At 32.8% G+C, this 18,923-nt stretch overlaps 1 protein-coding gene across 1 annotated transcript in view; it reads right to left on the bottom strand.

The window, feature by feature from the left end:
- Nucleotides 1-220: 220 nt before the first annotated feature.
- LOC140434315 (uncharacterized) overlaps nt 221-18,923 on the bottom strand; it is a 213,395-nt gene continuing 194,692 nt past the window's right edge. The window contains exons 5-6 of the mRNA XM_072522480.1: nt 10,947-11,311; nt 221-7,940 (exon numbers count right to left, since the gene is read on the bottom strand). Of these exons, the coding sequence (XP_072378581.1) occupies nt 7,748-7,940; nt 10,947-11,311 (558 nt within the window). The 3' untranslated portion in view covers nt 221-7,747. The remainder of the gene's footprint in view (nt 7,941-10,946; nt 11,312-18,923) is intronic.

Raw genomic sequence — 18,923 nt, 5'->3', positions numbered from 1 at the left:
CAGTAATGTTACTGAAGGATACTTCAAGCGCTACATGCCCAGGAAGAAAGCAGTTCCGATCATTGTCACATCTCCTTTGATAATATACTGTATTTAGAAAAACTTCAGTTTCCCTTAAATATATATTTCTTTCTTTGCATTTATTTTTTGCCTTTTCTTTTCTTACTGTGTGATTGACATTAAATTCTAAAAAGGAAAAGGAAGAAATGAAACAACTGGATACCTATTATTAATTATAAATTTATCATGGTATAATATTTACAAAGGTAATTTCAGTTCTCTTTACAATTTTTCACATTTTGTCTTATTCTATATTAAAATTTACAATTCTTAATATATCTAATAGAAAATACACTACTGTAAAAAAACCTGAAAATCGTATTTGAATAGTTATCCAAGTTCTCTTAGTATCATGAAAGAATGTGTTATTACCATGAAATTAAATCAATTCAGAGTCATATATTTGTATACACTAAACACAGATTTTGTTGCACGTCATATTTCATTTGTCACATTTCAATTTTGACAACATAAGCTAAAATTAATCAGTTTATTTCAATGACCTATAATATATAGATGTATATAATGCTACAAATATGATTCCGTTTGTTGTTGTTTCTTGTTGTGATACGAAGTTGCACGAAAGTTTTACGATTTTTTACGAAGATGACATTTAATCAAAAGATCGTTTTGTTTATATATATCTCGTTTGTCACCCTTGTCATCATTTGTTATACCTAGCATATTTTATGTGATTAGCAAATTTTATTTATAATTTTTGAGAATCATTTACTTAATATATGTAAAAAGTAAAATCACATTTAGATGTCTTGTTTGTGGACGCGGAAGTTCGAAGAGCGAAACATTATCACTTTTCAGGTAAGTCGTTTTTAAAATGTGTATTGTTGACTTCCTTTTGACAAAGAAAAATAAACTCATAAAATAAACGGGCACGCCAATTTTGTAGTAATCATATCTTCATGAACCTCCAAGCGATAAGTCTCTATAACACCCGATTATATAGCACCGACTGCTGGATTTATATATTATACGTCATTAGTTTTTTAGAAGGCACTACTTCAGATGACAATTGACAGATGACAATTGACAGGTCATTCAATTTTAGTACTAATGATACTTAAAGTCAAAATTTTAGTCAGCTACCACGAAAAGTGTTAATTTTTCTCTATTATAATTTGCCATTTCCTAAACCTTTTTTGTATAGTAGTTCTATTGAGTAAATATCATAGTTACTAGATACATTATTTGATGTCATTACCTTTATTAAGAATTGCTTAATTATATGCCAACTATTGTAACGCTTAGAGCGAGTGCGGAACGATTTTTGTTTAGAATGTTTTTAATTAAAAAGATCCCGTGCTCGGTTGAGTTCAAATCCGCGACCAAAGTTCGCGTTCTGACCACTGCGCTATCGGAGGAATATTATAGTATCGCAGCGTTTATTTGATAAAATCCTACGATTGTAGGTAACAAAAAAGAAACAGACGAAGAACGGATGCTTTTGAGATTACGGGTCAATAGGAAATGACAAAAAAGGATATTTTGTGAACTATTTTTGAAAATTATAATATTTCAAAAGGAAATTGAAATTGTTTACATATTACATTGTGGAAAAAAGATAACATTTTTAAGTAATGCTATAAATAAATTTCAATAAAGTCCGGGAGAATTATATTACTCTGAAAACAGATTATTTGATATTTATATCTAAACATACCTCCAAACTTTATCCTTTAAAAGTCAAGAGCATGAAATTTCCAACTACTTATTAATTTTATCACGAAATCGGATTCTTCAAACAGTCTAACAGGCATTACAGTTTAAAAGTATTTCTCAATATAAAATATGCGAATTACAGAAGAGAAATGAGTAATTCGTTATAAGACGAGAAATTAACAAAAATAAGTTATTTGCAAATATTATTGCAATTATTTATAAAAAGGGAGCAAAATACTTTTTATATCAAGAGATGTTTTAGTTTCATATTTGTCGAATATATTGAATAAGAATAGTAATATACGAAAATAGGCACGCATCATTATTTTATGACGTCACTGAACTTATGACGTGCAACGATTATTGTTTTGCTATTATTATAGATATATTTTTATCAATTGTAGCTATTAGACTAGACTCACACCTAAAGTAGCCTTTAGTGAAATAAAAATATTGGAATGCCACTTCTCTACAAGGTTAACTTAGTATGTATTGCAAAATAGTTCATAACAGTTTATAAAACACGTGATACCTTCCATTTTATTTACGTGAGTTATATCTGAAGGACTCATAGCACCAAAAAAGAAAGCAAAGATGATATTTTTATGTCTGCAACAAGAATATGCAACTTTTAAGATTCATTAACTGATTTTAGACAATATATTTGTCTTTGATCCAAACCAAGTTTTGTTTTTTATTTCTAATAGGAAGATTGTTGCAGACATTGATCAGACCTTGGAATCAGCTTTCCTTCTGGGAAGATTAATCACTTCCACCAGCATATTCAAAACAATTTACATAACATAACTTTTGTATACAATTTTCTGCTTTCAATTTCAATTTCAATGGCATTCTATAAAAAAAACATTAGAAGGAAAAGAAAATTTAATGTATAAAAAATGGCTATGTATAAAAACTCTCAAAATCTGATAATATAACCAAAAGAACAAAATGTAAAATTTACAAGACACTGATCAAACCAATCCTAACATATGGATCAGAAACAGGACACTGCCAAAAAGCTATTAGAAGCTACTAGCAATGTTCAAATGAAAAATTTTAAAACATATCTACAAAGGAATGCGAGAAAACAAACAACATATGGCAAAGACGATACAACTTTGAATTATACAATGCATATAAAGAACCAAAAAATTGTAAAACTGCGCTAGATAAGTCACGTAGAAGGAATGCAGGAAGATCTAGGCCCTAAGAATATCATATGGCAGGGACCAACGGGAAGAAGACCAAAAGAAAGACCCAGGTTTAGATATATGGATCAAGTTGAAACCGAACAGCAGCGGAATAAGACATTGGGAGTCATTGAGCCCTATACTCTTCAATTTAATTATGGATGAAATCATCAAAAACGTTAACAAAGTAAGAGGATACAGAATGTGCAACAAAGAAGTAAAAATACTCTGTTACGCAGACGACGCATCCATATTTATTTTTATTTACATTTGATGACGTTTAGTCTGCAAAGACTGCTTCACAGATGTAACATAAGAGTAAAAGAATTTAATATGAGCCAACAGCAAAGAACCAACCAGATGTAAAATAGAAATTGATGGCAACAGGATTCAACAAGTAATAGAATATATTTAAAATACCTTTGAATTACACTGTCCAGCTATGGAGACCTGAACAAAGACGTCAAGAATGTATAAAGCCAGTGTAAGACCAATAATAACATATGCCTTAGAAACAAAACCCGACACAGCCACAACACAAAGGAAACAGCAGAGATAAGAGTACTGGGAAGAATTACAGGAAATACGCAGAGATATCGAAAGAAAGTGTAGACATTAGAAGAAAATAAAACGTACAGTGTATAAACGAATGAACGGAAAGGATGGAGTGACAACCTTCCATAGAGGTATTAATCCGCCAATGACCAAGCAGAATTGCTTATAAAGAGGAAGAAGAAAAAGTTGAAACTTACCCAAAAACCTTAAGAACCAGCAACTGGAAGCGTGAAGCCCAAGATAGATCAGAAAGGCCCACAAAGTGATATAATGCTACCGATGATGATCATGATAAAACTTTAGTAAAAAGCAGTCTATTGTACGGATCTAAGATTTAGAGACTACCAGAGATATATAAAAAAGATTAGAAGCTCTTGATATGGATGAAATCAGAAGATCACTCAGGATTTCAAGAAGAGATAGAGTCAGAAATAACATGACATCAATAAAGTAAAGATGCCTATATTCAGCAGTAGACGTTGGAAGCTATATAATGGATAAGATTAGTAAAATAGAAGTAAATAAACTACAAAATATTTTTGTTATTTGTAAGCTTTTTATGCTACCTTCTTGTCGTACAATGATCAATGTGGGAAAAATCGCTCATCTGCAGATATCGGTGGTGCGTTTCATTAAGTATCACAGTAAATTACTGCTCGTTGGTTTGCCATTGCCTTTGTAGAGGCGATTTTGGCATCATCAATTGACGCTATAGGCAAAAAAATTCATTCATAATTTATTAAAGAGGAGACTTTCTTTTGTGGTATAAAACGTGTTTAGCTTTTACCTCATAACCAATAAAGAAATGACATTCAGTGTTTAATGTGCTGTGTTTATCACAATAATAACAAGTGTGTATTCGAAGAATAGGGACGAAAAAGTAATTAATATTCACTTTATATTATTTTACAAAATAGCTTACGGGTACATAGAATAGTATGAAGTGAGAGAAGCTTTAAGATGATGAATTAAAAGTGTTAATTAAAAATATATCAATGAGTAACTGTCAAAATAAATTACAATATTTTCGCTAGGTTTTGAAAGAACTATTCGCAATATTTTTAAGTTTGTCTACTCAGTTGCACTAAATATAACTAGTTTGGAGGAGTAAAAGATAAGAACTAAGTTTATTGGAGTACGTATAAATTCTAGATTTTTAATCAAGAGCTACTTATGCGAGTGATTTTATTTTTGTTACATATTTACTGTGAAAATTATCACAAAATAACCAATGCTCACTTTAGACCGTAATTCTTTAGACCTTTCGTTTATTCCCTTAGTCATTCAGTTAACAACTTTGTATAACAGATGGCCACCAGAATACACAGTTAGCTCACAGAAAAAAGTGATTGGAAGCAATGGATAGTCAAAATTTTATTATAAAGTGGTTTAGATTAAAAAATATGGCGTATGAAAGATCTAGAAAACATTAATGCCTATCTTTTCTATGTAAAAGTTTCTACTTTGATACATCCGGATAAATTTCACGGTAATTACTCCTCATCAGGTAGTGATAGATCAAATACTTATTTCTTAATTTCCAACTACGAGTAGGGCAGCGCCATCTATCTTCAATGAGATAATTAATCTGTGTATTAGGTTATTTAACAAAGGCAATCGCGACAAATAAATGTTAAATAAAGAAATCCACTACTTATTCTATTATATTGCACTTAATTTCAATCATTTTTACCTTATTATTATTTTACCCATTACATTTAGTTTTGTTTTTATTTTTTTTTTCTATATATATCAATTTTTTTCCAAATGCTGTTTTTGCTTTAGTTGGTTTGTTTCTATTCTTGTGTTTTTTCTTCCTCTTTCTCCTTTTTGTCTTCGTTATTGCTAATAACTCATAGGGTACATACTATTCTGTGGATTTTTTAGATGTTATTGAACAATATATCATTTGATTTATATAACAACGAATATTAGTAGAGGTCATTTTGATTAACCATTCCAAAGTTATTTAACTGCTAGTTTAGTTTTCATCGCTTTTATTGGTAAATAATTAAATTAAAAACTATTTTGCAGATATTCCTATATGACCTTACAATTTCTAGTGTTGCTCTAATGGTATCATACTGATACCATCAGTTAAAAAGATTTATACATCGTCCTTAATACTACATTAACCTTCTTTTCCAATTATCACCAAGTCTTAATAATATTAGATTGAGCCTCTTTTAGAACTACTGGCGGCAAAATTTAAATTATGTTACCCAGCAGAGTGAACGCATTGGTGATGCAGGATGTAAGTAATAAAGTGTTTTAAGAAAACTATTTGAAAAATTGTAAAAATTCAACCTCTTCTGTCCACTGCTGGACATAGGACCTTCCCATTTTTCGCCACTCTTCACGGTTCTGTGAGTCTTGTTGCCATTTCTTGGATATTCGTTTAATGTCGTCCATCCAGCGTGTTGGTGGTTATCCTCTGCTGCGTTTGTCTTCTCTTGGGCGCCAGTCAATTAGTTTTCTGGTCTATCCTGAGTCTTTTAGTCTCGCTATGTGACCTGCCCAATTCCATTTCAGCTTGGCTATACGTTCGACGACATCAGTAATACCTGTTCTTTTTCTTAGGTCTTTTTTTTGTCACGCCGAGAATCGATCTTTCCATGCTCCTTTGTGCCACTTGCATTGTTAGTGCTGTTGCTTCCTTATTTTGTCTTTTTTTGTCACGCCGAGAATAGATCTTTTCATGCTCCTTTGTGCCACTTGCATTTTTAGTGCTGTTGCTTTTGTAAGAGTACGAGTTTCTGCTCCGTATGTCATAATAGGAAGAACGCATTGGTCAAATGTCTTCCGTTTCATAGCTATCGGGATGTTGCTCTTGAAAATCTCTCTTAGTGAACCATACGCCGCCCAAGCAAGTTTTATTCGTCGTTGAAATTCACAGGTTTAATTATTCTTGCTTATTCTGATTTCATGACCGAGATATATGTACTTTTCTGTCAATTCTTCCACTTGATTTTGGATGGTTAGGTGTTAGTTGGGAATCAAATTTGTCATAAATTTGGTCTTACTGATGTTCATTTTTAGACCTATTATTGAAGATACGTTTTCTAATTCTTGTAGCATTTGTTGTGCTTCACGCAGATCTTCGGTAATAAGTACTATATCGTCGGCAAAACGCAGATGATTGAGCATTTCCCCGTCTATTTTTATTCCTCTATTTTCCCACTTTAGCATTTTAAATGTCAAAGTCCACGAAGATAAGTACTAGTGATCTGTTATATTCTATCGATTTTTCTAAAAAGGTTTTTACTGTTTGTAGGTGATCGTTTGTTCCGAATTTTGAGCGAAAGCCAGGCTGTTCTCGGGACTGGTAGGAATCCAACTTTTTTTTCTAGTCTTGTCGTAATTATTCGGGTAAACATTTTATAGATGTGGTTCAATAAGCTGATTGGTCTATAGTTTTCTAGGTGCCCCTTTTCTCTTTTCGAGTGTAGTAAAATTGTTACTGCATTGTTCAATGTTTTCGGTATGCAACAATCTGTTAGACAAAGTTTAAACTAAATTTTTATTTGGTTGAGAAGGGCACGTCAGCCCATCTTTATAGCTTCTATTACAACTCCATCTTCTCTTGGTGCTTTGTTGTTTTTCATCTTTTTCATTGCGTCTTTTATTTCGCTATGTCGTTTTGTCGTATACCAAACCGAAAAACAGTCACAAAGTTAAGGTATAAAAGCATCTTTGATGGGGCGATAGACGTGAATAAAGAAATTTTGCTCAGAGGTAAACAAGAAACTAAAAGAGATAGAGTGAAAGTTTTTAAAGGCGATTTTCATAGGGCAAAGAGTAAACTGGTGGTCAACTAGATAAAAAAAATTAAGATAAGTAGTAAAAAAATTTCTTGAAATAAGTTTCCCATAGATCTTTAATCATAGTGTAAACTTTGTGAGAATATATATTTCTTGGACATTAAAAAACCTAAGGTAATGTTGAAATATATTGATATTTTAAATATCTAAAATGATAATAGTTTTTATGTATGACTTGCATAGTTTTTAGGCGCTGAGATACTTTTAGAAAACATAAAAGGTTGTACATCTAGACACAGTTTTTATAAGTTTTCTTAAACACAGAAACTTCAAGTAACAGTTAAGTGGACAAACTTAAAAAACCAAATGTACTTACATCTAAGTTATCCATACAAATAAGTACAAAAATAAATTGCGCGTAGCTCTTATCTTTTAGTCACTCCTAAAAGTTCGTTTCGAGATTGGTGAACACATCTTCAGGGGTAATATCTTCAGCTTTCATTATTTGCCACTGTAGTGGCTTCCGATGTGGGACGGAGGACCGCGTGGTTTGGAGTTGTAACTTCTACTTCCCGGTCTAGAATGTACTATGGCGTAGTGGTCGCTATGGGAAGACACAGATCTTGTAGAGTTCATAGTTGAGCCCCCTGATGTGTAGCCCTTCGGATTGTGAGGTGCCCCGTTTAAAGAATATCTGGAAATATTAACAAAGTCAAAAAATAATTGCTGTTTTAATGGGAATAAACCACAATTGAAGGTTAAAGTAAGTTTATTGACATTTCAATTTCCAATTCGGAAATCGTTCGCAAATACAGATTAATAATAAACGAAGTGGAAATTAAAACGTCAATAAACTTAAAACACTTAGAACAATATTAAAGTCATGAAAGTAACAGTGAAATATGTGTTTTATATGGGTAATTCTCCATTAAATGGAAAATATATGTCCCAAGCTAATTTTATTTAATAAATGTTAATATTTTTTTGTATCAATAACGATATATTATTAAGTATTCTTGGTACGTCATAGCATAGTAATTAAATAATGGAATATTTAAATAAATTAACCTCAAACACATTAAAACATAGTAACGAGGTATGTCCCTTTTCCAGAATTACAAATCTTGCTATAAGTATTTATTTTTTTGTCGTTATGACGTAATAACTGAATAAAAAATATCCAAATACATAAAAAAACTGGAAAACATCTTTAGACATCACCATTATATTTTTACAATACAATTTTGATCAAAAAATGAGTTACATTTTGTTTTGGTACCGGACATTTATATCGTGAAATGGAACGCAATCGGTGTGACGATTGTTCTATTGTGGAACTATGCAGACAACCACTATTTTGATTAGTGTTACTACTGTGTCTGCTGGTGAACACGCACGTCAGCTGTTAGTGAAAATAGTTCCCTGATAAGTTTTTTTATTATTTTAAGAGTTTTAATAACGACAATTTGTTCAAAATAGTTGATTATCTAGTATGTAGCCATAACTCTTTAACCTCCTTTTTCTTTAACCTTCTGAGACCCACAGTATTTTTTTAATGTTTTCAAACTATTTGGTTCTTTTACTCTTTTATTTGATTGCTACTTAAAGCAAAAAATGATAAAAAAATATGCAATGGAAAATCTGTCTTTTCTCAAGTAATCTTTTATTATTCATTATTTTTATACACAGAACAATGTATTAGAACTTAGCCTTTGGTATGAAACTGTAAAAAACAATTTCGTTTCCGTGTGCTACATAAAAATATCTTTATATCTTTATACAAAATGCAGTTGTAGTATTTTTACAATAATTGACCTTTCTGCATCTATTTTGTTTATCAGCATAGTCCACTAAATATTCAACCTTATGAAGACGTTTAACTTCGGCAGGTATATGTTGAATTTTGACTCTTCGTTTTTTATGTTTTGGCTCCAGGTCCTCGTAGGCGCTACAGGTCTCAGAATCGGAAGACTGAGTGTTGTACAAAATAATTTGTTCTCCCATTTCTAATTTGAATAATCTTAGTTGATGAATGTTTTTCGCTGATGCATGTTTTTCCTTTTGTACTGCTCTGTATTGAGTTAAGAGTTGCAAACTCCTAAATCTAGTATGTGGTTGATGAAACGAATTTCTGTTCTGCAGACTACCAACATTCTGTCAACAAGGTCAGCTCCACCCATGAACTAATTGTAGTTCTTTATCACCTCAGGTCTATTAACCATTTCGTATTCCTTTTTACGTTTTGACCATCTTGTGCATTGATCTGGGTTTTTAGCAGCATGGTATGTTGACAGAATCGTAACAGGTTTGTTGTCTAACCAGCGAGTTATGGCAAAACTGCCATCACCTCTAACCTTCGTTTCAGATGTACCTCTTGGATTTTTCATGAACTGTTTTTCTGGAGAAAAGATACAATCCCGAGGGACTCTTTTGTTTACAATCGTGCCTGTTGCGTGGAAATCTCTTTGTAGTAATACATCAGCAAGTTTTATTGTCGTAAAATAGCGATCGAAGTAAATGTGATGACCAGGAACAAGACTTTCACACAAACTAAGAATTGCCGATTCACCCAAGCCATATTTCTGTGCTGTAAGCTCTGAGAATGTTGAATCACCCTAATATATTATCATATCGCTTACTAACCCATTGGGATTGGAAAGTACAAAAATCTTAATACCAACAGGATTTGGTTTTCCTGGGCAGTATTGGCGAATTCCGCAATGACCGATGAAAGGTATTAAAATTTCATCTATGTTTATATCATCAGATCTTATTTGAGCATGACAACCATTTAATATACTATTAAACAGAGGTAAGACTTTCCAAATTTTGTTTACTCTTTGTTAATCATCGATTTCATCATCAAAAACAACCTTTAGATGGTGTATACTAAATAATCAATTATTTTAAACCAATTTTCGTTATTTAAAACTCTGACAATAGTCAAAAAAAGTTTACCACGGAACTAGTTTCAGGTAAGTTTTCACCAACGGCTGAAAGTTTTCAGCAACGGTTTTCAAGCGGTTGCTCACTAGCTCCACAACAGATTTCTGATGTGAGTTTTGACCAAATATTACAAAAGTTACCAGATCCAGATTTATGTCTAAAGGGAAGAAGATTATTTTATTATTTTTCTATATCTGTACCCGTTCTTGAGAAATAAGTTAATTTAAAAATGTTTCCTGAAGTACAATGTTAACACTAATTTTTTGTACGGCATCGTATAATTAATATTAATTAATTTAGTTACAACAAAACTACCAATTTTTCAAAGAATTATGTCGATCTAAAATATCGGTTGTGATAATTAATTAGTAAAAGTAATCTTTTTTGTTTTTTTATTTTTTATTATGACTGACTTTAAGGTCATAAAATTAGGTTTATAAAAATACTGCCAAATTAAACTTAACAAAAATAACTGTTTTTGTCCATAAAAACGGTTCCCTGGATGGCTATAACAGTCCCGTGTCACAGGTTTGCATAAAATTGTCCATAACTCAAAAACCAAGAGGAAAATGTGTGAGCTTTTTAAAGATATATATTTAATTTACTATTGCCCTTCATTTTATTAACAAACATTCTCCACATTTAATAAAATTGCTTAGGGACAGTTTTCTTAGGAAAAATTTCCAATTAGCAGAGAAACAGCCGTATAAACTTTAAATATAACCTAAAAATAAAATTCCAATTATGTTTTTACCTTGATCCATACTGACTTCCATGCCAGCTCCTGTACGGATCATAATCCTCGATAATACTAGGTTCCTTCTCAATAATTTCAGTCCTAGCACATGCACAAGTCATAGCTGAACATAAGAAGATATTAATTATCAACATCAGCAAGAAGAGTATTCCAAAAGCAACGCATAACCACAGAAGCCACTTCGGGCTTACGGCTTCTTCGTTGCACAGTTCCTGAATCCGTGGAGCATCCACTGGTTCCACTACGAAGACGCTTGTAGCTGCCATTAGTACTCCTTCCTCTGGATTGAGCGCTCTGGATTTTATAGAGTCGCTGGAACAGGAGGGTATGGAGCAGCTGCCTTTGCACAGTGCTACGTCACACTAAAAATAAAAATATTTGTAAATTTTAATTGTGGCAAAACTAAATTTACATAATTATTTGAAGAATAAATCGGAAAAAGCAACTTTATTTTAAATATTTTTGTGAGTATGTTAGTCAGTGATAATATACTGTACATTAAATATATCGAATGTATCGATCATATTTAGTGATTCTCTTCAAGTGAATTGTTTTCTGTGTTTGGACCGCTTCATCTTTCGAGAACTCGTATGTGATTTATCTCAACGTTTCTGTACCATTGTAGGTAACTTATTTAGGAGCAGATTAAGATTGTTAGTTAGAGTTATCTAATTGCTTAACGAATCCTTTTATTAAAAACCAACAGCAAGGTGAAAGATTCACACAACCTATTCAGAGATTGCTGAGAAGAGAATAAAGACACTGCTTGTTCCTGGAATAAGAAATTGTCCCGAAAGGCGAATGAGCCGATAAACGACCAAGAAAGGATATTGGGCAGACTCAATATCTCTGTATTAGGAGTCTGCGAACAAGGTGGCCAAACAACGACCAGCACAATTCTCAGAACTATCAGATATATTACTCTCGGACAAACGAAGAGTCACATCAAAACGGCGTAGCGGTCATACTAAAGAAATCGCTTGCAAAGTCTGTAAGAAAATTTGTCTCATTATTAGATCGAGAAATGCTAATTAAATTAGCTACATTCCCAGTGGATATAAATATAATACAGGTATACGCACAAACGACAAAAATGACAAAGAAAATACCGTGTTTGAAACATTTTACCAACTTGTATCTGAAGCCTTAGCTATGACAAAAAACACGAACTTACTCTTCATCATAGGGGACTTGATGCAAAAGTGGGATTAGAAAGTACTTTTAATATTACTGGAAAGTTCGGTCTAGGACAACGAAATGCAAGAGGAGAACAGTTGGTGAAGTTCTGTCACTAAGGAGATAATCTGTACACGAAGAGCTAGAATTGATTATCATCATCAAAATGAGAAAGGTTCAATGCTTCGGTCATATAATGAGAGGACCTAAATATAGTTTACTCCGGTTGATCATTCAGGGCAAAGAGAAACATTTTATCAGCTTGTAAAACGGTGATAGCCAACGCTTAAAAACAAGCACGGCACACAATATGAATCCGTTGACACCACTCTACAATAGCGTTTACATAGCTGATCATTCAAGTCGTTGAACATTGTCATGTTACTTACGATGGTGGAGGTTGCTATTATCGCACATAGCGTCTGTTAACGCATTGGAAAGAAAATCGGGTCGAGTTTCAAATAAGGGGTATGAAGAATTTCATTTCATTCGTATTTCTACTGCCTCTGGGTAACAATAATAGTGATTGTTGGACAGAATATATTTTGACCGAATTCTTTTAAACAATATTGAATATTTGGTTTCTTTGCAGTATTCTTTTATTACAGAATAATAGTAAAAGTTAGATTTGACGCTTCTTTAGAGCTTGCTGAAACGGGTTTTGAAGTTTCGTCATGTAATCAACAATATAATCATGGCCACAAGAACACAGGATGGAATAGATACTATTCAAACTTCAAATTTACCTGCTCTATAAATCAACTGCCCAGTCGGTTGGCCATTACAATCTCAACTTTCAAGCTGATATGACGTTAACACAATAAAGAAATTAACCCTATAAAGTCCACTAGTTTTATTTAAGGAATCATTACTTCAAGGTAAAGTGGATGGAAAAATAGACCCAGGAAGAAGAATATCCTGGTTGCATAACCTACGAAAATGGTTTAACTTGACCACTATAAGATTTTTAAGGCAGTAGTCAATAAAGTAAAAATAGCTATGTTAGTATCCAACATCCGTAAGGTATAAGAAGGGGAACATTCTTCAATTCTTATATTACAACATTTACCACTTGATAATGGTTCGCAAAGATAGGTATAATCTCGGTAGTTCTTTTAATATAATTTCACATTTCAAATTTTAATAATTTCAGGTCCTTTGTGATTGACACGGTTCAAAGGAAGGTGGAAGATGATGTATAGCACGTACTTACCCCATCAAATGGTCCGATGCCAGTAGGGACAGCTACGGTCAGTGTCGTGGAAATTTTACTATGGAATGGTCTAAGTTGTGTTGCTTAAAGCCGGCATCTCACATAACGTGGAAAGGCTCTATTCGTTGGTTCACGTTGTCAAAGAGAAACACAATATACATGCAGTGAGAAGAAAGGAGAGAGAGAAGAGAAAAGAGAAAAGTGAGGGTTGGCACCCTATGTTAGTGTGAAATTGATAAATATTTACTTTTTAATAACCACCCCAAGGAAGCGTGTCTCCTCGAGATCAGGGTTTCGGTTAGTTTTGTCTGCCAGTGTTGCTGGTAAAAATTTAAGTAAAGTTGGATATGTTATACAATGATAAAAATTCCAACACACCTTTGTTAAATCACTCCATAGTAAAATTACCACCATACTGGCTGTACCTGTCTAATATACTACTATACATCAGCTTTTTATTTCCTTTAAACCGTGTTCATTTACCAACAAACCACGGAACTGGACGCGCTGACCACAAATAGACAGTTTTGGCCTATCCCAGGGATCTTAAACCACAAATCTTAAAGATAAAACGGTATTCCACGTTGTGTTCGTTAACGTTTTTAAATTTTGTCTTTTCTATTATGTATTTTCTATCTCTATTAGCCAATGAAGAACGCCACTTCACGTTCTGTTAGATCGCACCTTAAAGCTATCAATTTTAAGTCAATAGTTTGGTTGTATTAATTTTTTACTTTACATCTTGGTGAGAAAAATACTTTAGCTCGTAGTAGAAAATTATATGAACCACCACTAAAAGCTTCTATTAGTACTCTGACATTATTTATCTATAAAATTGATTATCTACCGATGAAATAATGTATTATTGATATTTGTGTAAAATCATACTCATAAAAATTTTGACAACATATAGAATATAAAAAAAATGTTAAAAAAATTGAAATTCAACTTCACCTTCTTCCCCCATTAATTTTACTACCAGCAATTCAAAGTTTTTGTTTGAACAAACATTCGAATATGAAAGAAATTACTTTGGAGTGCAAGATTACTTTGCCCATTTACCTCCATTTACATTCTCTTCAGATCGCAGTTTACAACTTAAAAGCGTTTTCTGGGTAAACTTTTTCTTTTCGATAAACTTTTTCCTTCAATTTGCCTCAAGAATCCGAGAAAATACGTATCGCGAATTCTTATGTCATATCAGAAAACTCCAGTGAGAAGTAAAATCAATACAAAATAGGACTGCTTTTTGATATATGATTTTATATATTTTTATATTGAGAATATTGTTATATTTATGTCGCGTTATGACAAAAGTTGATACATCTATTCAATCTATTTTTTTGTATTTAAACGTTAGTCACTTTCACCCTAAGGTTTTTAGCGACATTATAATTAACAAATAAATTTTGTATAGCATACTAATACATTTTATAATGATACATCATGTTTGGAATGTTGAAAGAACGTCTTTGAAACACAATTAACCCTTTATTAATTAACGAACCATTTATTTTTACAAAAACGGTCTCAAAAAAACCTATTTTTTTATTAATGCTTCTTCACTTCTTGCAGAATTCAAAAATGTTATACGATGTTTTTGCTTTGTTTTTTACTTTTTTTAACGTTTAAAGATATTTATAATAACTATCCCGAGATATCTCGTTGACCGGTTTTTGGTTGGATAAATAAAATCTGCGAGCAAAAGGTTTTGTTGTCTACCTTACCTAGAGCATTATATGTTTGTTTTTTTATCTAAAAGCCATTCCCAGCAAACTAGACAACAAAAGTTTTTGTGCACGCTGTGGATAATAATCAAAAAGTATTTCAGAAGAGTTACATTTGCATTGTAGCGTAAAAAACACGACCTGCATATATGTATTTATATTTTTATAATAATGAACACAAACAACATTTGCGCCTCAACTTCTTTCAGGATACATCCTTCGCCTTACTGCACAAAACACACATTCTAGATGAATGAGCTTTTTTCCCTGTGACAGGTACAATTTCGGGAAAATGTCAACCGGTGAGTTTAAGTGGGTTTGGAAGCGTTGAAAGTCTTCGATTTGACACATCTCTATCTTTGTAGCAAACCTCAATAAGTTCCGTTATCAAACCCATTCGAAATTCTAGATGCGTTCCTAGTCCTCCGCTTTTCTTGTACAGCACAAAAGCATTTCACTCAGCATGTTCGAGAAGGTGGAAGAATATTTTTTTGTAATATCTCTTTCCACGCTTTCGGTTTACAGGGTAATTAGCAAGATGTTGGTTGACTCTCTCGACACCACCCATAGTATTGTTGTAGTTTTGAACAATCCTAAGTTTTATCTTCTTTACTTACCTTTCTTCAGTAACCATTTCGGCATTATGCAATGTTGACAGCACACAAACCTCCCATTTATCCTTTCACTTCATTACTGTTGCCTCTCCTTTTTGAAACGCGATAACTTAATTTTGTTCTTCATTTCTGGTAGTAGACCCTTTCTTTGTATTCTAATAGTACCGTGCGTATCTGTGTGAACTGCTAATAAAAGGTCTGTTAGTTCAGAGCATATATAAAAGTTGTCTGTAGTCAAACTGTAGTCTGAAGGTTTCGTTAGCGTCATAACAATACGTGTTGATACTGGAAGATCTTTATATTGTTTGCCACACTTTGTATCCTTACCCGTATAAATTATGTTATACCAAATATATCCGGAGCAGGATTCACCCAGCATCTATTTTTTTACACCAAATCGTGTCCTTTTGTTTGGAATGTATCGAGTCCACCCGAGTCTACCTTTGTAGATAAAACGAATTAACTCGGGATAGTTTCTTAAGGGGTTAAGGAAGTCTATTTGGAAATGTGGTATTCTCTCTACTATAATACAGGTTGCGCATTTTGGAAGTTCACTATTTAAGGACAGATGAGATTCAGAGTATCTACAATCTCCAAATTGTAGTTGCAGCGTGAAAATGTCTTGTGTTTTTTTACCTATAACAATAAGTACCAACGAAAGAATGTCGCTTTTAATGAGTCCAAGCCTACAACTGAAGCTATTCCAATCTAGATTGAATGCCGTTAACAAAATCTTTTTGAAAAAGTCTTCTAAATATTTTACGACATTTTACACCTCGAGTTTTATTGTATGGTAGAGACATTTATCAAATCGCCAATTCCTCGCCCAAAATAATAAAATCGATAGTAAGGTCTAATGATTTTATTTCTTACAATGCCAGCCCATACGTTTACCTTTTGCGAGTATTGTGTATGATGTTCCCGCATCTAGTTGGAGTTTTCTTTTGCCCAGTATCTACAATTCTGACGGTTGACCTCGTCATTTAATTTGAATGTAACCTCATCAGAAAAAATAATATTTTGAACGAAGAAAGGGTTTCGGTGGCTGTTATCCATCATTATTTCGCAAACTTGTATTCTTTTATCTGGATCATTCTTGTTTAATTCCTGTACAACTGGCCATTTTACTTACTTTATTTACTTTTACGTACTTTGTGTATCGTTGTTTTGCAAACATCGAGATCACTACTAAGCTTACGAACAGAAGTGTGCGCATCTTCTTCAAAAGCAAGTAGAACATCTAATGTTGTAACAGAATTTACAGAGGGACGACCTGATTTGCGTGCATTTTCAACCGTACCAGTTTCTCGAAATTTCTTTTTAATCTTACTTACTGTTGACTGCGTGATGGGTATTTCTAGATATTTATCATTAAATAAATTACACACGTCCATCTGAGTTCGCGATTTGTCTCCATACCCACTCATCATAAGTATTTCAATTCTTTGCTATACACTCAAATCCATTTATACTTAAAATTAATTCTAAGCAATAATACAGAGCATTCAAAAATTAATACAATTATTGTACTACTTAATTGTTATTGAACGTTACTAAAAATAATTACAGTTTACCAAAAACTAGAACTAGGCTACTTTTTTGCAATTGATAATAAATAATTTATTTTCTAAGCGCATATCTTTCAAATTATATCCATTAGACCCGAGTATTATACTTTTTTGAAATCAGCTCATTTTTATCGATCTAAATATGTCCTAAAATACAGGGTGTTACATTTAAAAAAAGAGCCGAAGACGTCATCACTGTAATGTGTATCACCTTGTATAATGAAATTTTATTGTAAAATATAGAACATTAAATTTAAAAATCGACGTGTTTTAGGTTTTTTTAAAAAGGCTTTTCATTTAGGAAATATCGAATTTATTACATACTTTACGGACACACTGTATAAATTAACAATTTAAAACTAACTTAAACAGTTAAATATTGTAAAATATTCGGAGCTCACATTGAAGTTCATGTTTAATTTCAATGCATACATAACCTTTATTTTTGAGAACATTAAATCTTAAAAACATGTAAAATACTTAAAAGTACAAAATATAAAATAAGATGAATCATAATAATAAATAACGCCGATCGCTTTGCCAAAGAAGCTGCTGTATCCAATTGTACACCACGTAATATACAAATCGTCAGTGACCTAAAAACTAGTATAAAGAAACTCGTACGAAATTACTGGCAGAATCTTTGGAACCAATCCACTACATTTTTACACCAAATAGATCAGACGATTGAGCGGTTCGTTAACCCTGGTATAACTAGAAATGAGATGGTTGTTGCTAGAAGATTGCGTATCAGTATCAGTCACACCAGATTTACACATGGTCACCTAATGAATTCTACACCTAAACCAATCTGTCACTATTGCCAATCTCCACTAAGCGTTCTACACATCCTTGTGGACTGCCCTCATTACAATAAACGACGCCAAAAACTGGGCATGAAGGGCGACATCACAGATATATTATCGAACCAGAGCCAAGTCATCACAGCTATCCAGTTCCGGAAGCTAGAAAACTAAATAATATATAACTATCGTATGTAAAAAACCAATACTAAACGCTCAACTTACAATCAACCAACAGAATATCGAAAGAGTCGAGCAATATACATATCTAGGCACCAATTTAAATAACCAATGGGACCACTCAACAGAAATTAAACAGCGAATAATAAAAGCAAAAGCAGCATTCGTTAGAATGAGAACTATTTTCAACAGTCGAGACATATCATTAAAAACAAAATGCCGTCTATTGAACTGCTACATATTCACAGTTCTGCTCTACGGAATGGAAGCATGGACACTGACTGTTGCATCTATGAATCGGCTCGAAGCTTTCAAAATGTGGTGTTATAGGCGCATCTTACGTATATCCTGGGTTGACAGAGTTACTAATGTGGAGGTCCTGCGTAGAATGGGGAAAGAATGTGAAATTCTCATGACCGTCAAAACTAAAAAGTTGGAATATCTAGGTCATGTAATGAGAAATCAAGAACGTTACGGCCTTCTCCAGCTGATTCTCCAAGGGAAAGTAAATGGTAAGAGAGGACCGGGAAGAAGACGCATTTCCTGGCTTCAAAATTTGCGAAAGTGGTATAACACGACTACCACTGAACTGTTCCGCGCTGCAATAAGCAAAGTGAAGATAGCCGTGATGATCGCCAACGTCCGGAACGGATAGGCACTTTAAGAAGAAGAAGAAGAAGTATGTATATTATA

This window comes from Diabrotica undecimpunctata, chromosome 2 (assembly GCF_040954645.1).
Source record: "Diabrotica undecimpunctata isolate CICGRU chromosome 2, icDiaUnde3, whole genome shotgun sequence".
NCBI lineage: Eukaryota > Metazoa > Arthropoda > Insecta > Coleoptera > Chrysomelidae > Diabrotica > Diabrotica undecimpunctata.
The sequence above is the reverse complement of the archived record's forward strand: the minus strand, read 5'-3'. Positions and strand labels throughout refer to the sequence as shown.